The sequence below is a fragment of the Frankliniella occidentalis genome, unplaced genomic scaffold (assembly GCF_000697945.3).
Source record: "Frankliniella occidentalis isolate FOCC.00 unplaced genomic scaffold, Focc_3.1 Scaffold2067, whole genome shotgun sequence".
NCBI lineage: Eukaryota > Metazoa > Arthropoda > Insecta > Thysanoptera > Thripidae > Frankliniella > Frankliniella occidentalis.
This window is the reverse complement of record NW_026269161.1, coordinates 1-4,522: the sequence shown is the minus strand read 5'-3', so window position 1 is coordinate 4,522 and position 4,522 is coordinate 1. Positions and strand designations below refer to the sequence as shown.

Sequence of the window (4,522 nt, the reverse complement as noted above, 5' to 3'; positions counted from 1 at the left end):
CTCCACCGCCCCCACCCCCGCCCAAGCGTGGACAGCAGCTTCCTCGGCCGTTGCCAACACCGCCGACCATCGTGACTGTAGCCCCGGGTAGGCTGGGCGGTAATCTTAGGTGGTGCTGCTTAACTTATGCAAAAAGCGGATGACACGTTAAGTTACACATTCCTTCCTGCGTATTCAGCGCCGGTAAGCGGGGTGCTCCGCAACAAGGTCGAGAGCCCGGCGCAAGCCAAACTCAAGCCCCGCGAGGAGCAGGGCGTGAGCTGCGTCGTACTCCTGGCGCCCGACGACCAGCGAGGCCAGGCTGCCGACAGTCCGGGGCCGGCATCGTCGGTGTGCTTCAGTCTGGAAGAGGACGACGAGGACAAGAAGAGGCGGGGGGAGGCGGAGGCGGGGACGGTGCCCAGGAGAGGCATCCTGGGGCGTCCCCTCAGCAAGACACCTAACGGGGCCCAGGGCAAGGATGAAGCTGCAAAGGGTGGAATTGCTGATGACAAAGGTGTAAAGACGGGCGAACAGGTGAACAAGAAAACGGTACAAGATGGGCGGCATGGGGAACGGAAAGACGAGAAAGTCGGCCCTGGTTTCAGCGGAAGCAGTTTAATGACACTACGTAAGTGGCAATACCCGTGCACACCTCGCACGTTTACTTTTCCAAGTCGGTGCCGGACCCTTCGGTGTTTGTCCCTGCAGACCGGAGCGCGCCAGCAGATTACAGCAGCAGCAAAATCAACACGCTAGTGGTCCCCGGCCTAGTCCGGCCGTCCTCGTCGGTGTGCTTCAGCCTGGAGGAGTACGAGAAGGAGCAGGCAGATGAGGAGCAGGAGGCCTTGCAGAGGAGGAGAGGCTTGGTCCAGGCGAAGGCTAACAAGCCCGCCAGGCCGCCCGGGCAGTACCGGCCCCACGCCCTGCACGGCCCGTACGGCCCACACCGGCCGTACGGCGCCAAGCGCAGCACATCCGCCGCCCGCCTCGCCTGGTGGAGGCGGTCACCGCCACCCTCCGCGCAACCCCCGGGTAAGACGTTGCCTAAACTTAGCTTAGCGCTTAGCGCCGTAAGGTGGAAAGCGAGGCTGGCCTGCCTGACCACCCGCATCTGTCCAGGGCGCAGCATCCGCCCCGAGGCCCCCGGTCCGGCGGCTGGCACCGGCGCGGTGGACGAGGAGGGCCTCCGCGGCTGCCTGCGCTGCGTCGAGTACCGCGCCAGCCCGCGAGCCGCCCACCGGGCCGCCGCCGGGCCCCGTCTACCCGTGCGCCTCAGGATCGGCTCCTCGCGCCAGTCGCGGCTGGGGGTGCAGCTGCGCGCCTACGACGGCGGCCAGCCGCACCGACACAGGTCGCCGCACCGTCGGGCGCTCCAGGACGACGCGGAGGACTCCGCCTCCAGGCCCGCCTCGAGGGTCGGTTCATCCGTGTCGCCGAGGGTCCAGTCGAGGGCGAGCGTCTACGTCGGTGCGGTCAAGTCCAACATCCACCTGGCTAAGATCTACGCCAAGACGGACCTGGTGACGGCCGCGGCGCGCCACTCTGCGCGCCCTCCGCCGGCGCGGGGTGCGCCGCACCGGCCGCTGCAGCACCTGCCCACCTGCCCGCGCTACGACGGGCCCGACCCCGGGGACGCCAAGCAGCTGCTGACGCTGTTCGAGTCGCGCGCGGCGGGGCAGGCCAACCGGCGGGCTGCCGCGCAGACCGCGCGCGACCACCGGGATTACCTGGCGCACCTCAGCGAGTACGTCCGGGCGATCTCCAAGGGCCCGCGGCCCGCGACCGTCATCCGGAACCAGCTTCGCGTCGTGCGCGACGCGTCGCCCGGGGCTGCCAAGCAGCAGCCGTCGCCAAGAACCTCCCGAGGTGCAGCGACTCACCGAGACCGCTATTACCGACCTCCTGAACACGCTGGCCGCGAGCAGCTCCGGTGGCGCGAGCCCCTGGCGATCCTGGACGTGCAGGAGTCCGAGCCCCCATCCCCGCCGCACAGCGCGGCCCGGCACAAAAGGGAGCCCACGCACTCTACCCACCGCAAGCACACCTGCAGGTGAGTGTCCTTTCCAGCCATCGGCTGCCCGCACAACCTGGTTCCCTTTGACTTTAACCCTTTGCCACCAGGGATAGCCGCTCCCAACGGCCGCGTGGCAGGCGGAGGGCGATGTCCCCGTCGAGCCCGGCCGCGTCCCCCGTAGACTTCAGGACGGAGCCCTTCGAGACTCCTGAAACTGCACCTGGGGCCGACCACGGCGATGCGACCCCGCAAAACAACACCATCTGCTCCTTCATCTGCGAATACTGCAGGAAACTACGACAAATGCTGTGACGCATGCTTAACCGACCAAACGACAGCGGACCATAGCACCTCCGGCCATATAATTTTTAAATCGTATTTTTAATTTGTTTGTAACGCATGTTCTACATTATCAAAAGTGTGATTTTAGTTGGCTGTCTTTGCTGCTTATTTCACTGGTGAAAGGTGAAAAGAGCGTAAGTCCTCGGGCTTCATATTGGACTTTACGCCATTTCCACTTTTTACCGGTGAGAGGACGTGAGAGGCGATACCCCACGGTCTGGGTTGACTTCAGCCGGAGGGCGGGGACACCCCGCGCCCAAGGCACGCCCCCTACCTGTTGCGCGGGCGACACGGCGTGGCACCGCAGCGCGCGGACGCGGCATCACACCATCGCACTGGCCGAGAGCGGGGAGGGTGGCGGATCTAGTCATCATCCTACGGCTCCATCGCTTTTTATCGCGACTCCTCCACCTAGCCGTTAATCCACAAGTAAAACAGAAAAGTCGATGGCACGAAATGAGTTTGTATACATCCTGCCCGGTGTAAGACGCGGATCGGGCCCGCGCCCCAACCCCAGAGCCGTTGCCCGGGCGACATGTCGCGTTGAGTCGATGCGCGTGCGTCCCCCTCCCGCCGCGCCCGCCGCGCCCGCCGCGCCCAGCCGCGCCCAGCCGCTCGCGGCCGTATTGTTGGCGGCGCCGGCGCCCGGGACGCCCGTCGTCCGCTCAGGTCGCCGCACACGGCGGGGAGCGACATGTTCTGGGGCTACACGCCGGCGCTGGACGTGCTCCGGGAGTACTTCTGGTGGCGCGACAAGCCGCCGTGCCCGGACGTGCCCGGCGAGGGGCAGGGCCGCGAGGCCGCGGGCGACCCCGGTGGCGACGCGGCCGAGCCGGTGGGAGGGGTCACCATCACCGAGCTCACGGACCCCGCCGGTGAGTGGTAAACAACAACACGACCTGCGCGGCCTCGACTAACCCTCTGGCCCACGCGCAACGACGCGGCGCTGCTCGCACTGCGCATTTATAATCAGGAGAGGGAAGGAGAATCGATGTTCCGGCTTTCCGCGTACTTTGTGCCGTGAGCTACCCCGGAATGCCGCCCTTCCTCCGCGCATCTCGGCTCCCCCGGGCCCGGGCCTCCTAGGGAGCCTCCCTCCCCCCACCACCGATACGCGATGCGCCCCCACCAGTCCGCGTTGGGCCCCGATGATCTGGGTCAGCTCGGTGTGCAGACATCTCCGTGGCCCCGAAGACTCCAGATCGCGACCTTTGGCGTTCCTCCGGTGTGGCGGTCGGGGAGCTCTTAGTGTGCGGTGCTAGAGGGGGTAAGGCTGGAACAACTTGAGCAGCCGGCCATCTGCGGGAGAAGCAGCCCCTTTTGTGCAATCAACGGCGTTTTCTGTCACGATAATATTTTGCTTTTCGCACTAAAAGCCTCCCTTGCTTTCCAGATTGGCAGCAGTCGCAGGAAGTGGTGCACGAAGGCCATGTCGAAGAAGACGACGCTCCAGATGACGGTGGGGGACGAGTCGTCGGCGAGCTGCTGCTCCCAGCTGGCGGAGCTGCCGCCGCGCCGCTCCAAGGGCACCTGCACGGGGAACGTGGTGGTGGCCGAGATGCCGGAGAGCCGCGCCAAGGTGCAGGTCGACAACCGGGACCCGTGCCGCCCGCGGATGGTCATCTCGGTGGACGACATGTCCATCTCGATGGAGCAGTCGTCGTGCAGCCGCGCGACGGGCGCCCGGGGTGCGAGCGTGACCACGCTGTGCGTGCAGACTGCCAAGCCGGGCCACTGCTGCCGCCACCACTGCCCGCCCAAGACCATCTTCGAGACGCAGCTCGTCATGAGGAAGTAGCGACGCCGCCCCACCGTGGCCGAGCGGCGAGGGTCTCGGGGGCCGCCGGCGATCCTCTGGGCCTCTTCGAGGTGGAGCCGAAACGCCAGGACCACGAGAGGTGAGGTTCAGTGATTTAGTGGACGCTGTCATCGGTTACCTTTCATCTCCTCCCGGATCGTATCAATAACTGCAGGATGTAAACACTCCCCTCGGGACACCTTCCCGTCAAGCCACCCCACCCCTCCCTCCCCGAAACGCAGAAGTTGTTCCTGTTCCTTCCTCTTGCCCCCTTGCCCCTTCTTTTCCTTGACTCTTGCATGCCGAGCCTTGGTTGGTCGATTGCTGTCAAACAAGGGAAGCGCTGCGCTGCGATGGGACGACTTTTCCCTCCCCCTCTCCCCCCT

At 65.7% G+C, this 4,522-nt stretch overlaps 1 protein-coding gene across 1 annotated transcript; it reads left to right on the top strand.

Moving 5' to 3' along the window:
- The first annotated feature begins 11 nt into the window (after nucleotides 1-11).
- LOC127751914 (uncharacterized) lies at nucleotides 12-4,477 on the top strand. The gene is made up of 4 exons (XM_052276190.1): nucleotides 12-610; nucleotides 691-2,032; nucleotides 2,104-3,213; nucleotides 3,732-4,477. The coding sequence occupies exons 1-3, from the start codon at nucleotides 127-129 to the stop codon at nucleotides 2,306-2,308; spliced, it is 2,031 nt and encodes a 676-aa protein (XP_052132150.1). The 5' UTR covers nucleotides 12-126; the 3' UTR covers nucleotides 2,309-3,213; nucleotides 3,732-4,477.
- The last annotated feature ends 45 nt before the right edge of the window (nucleotides 4,478-4,522 follow it).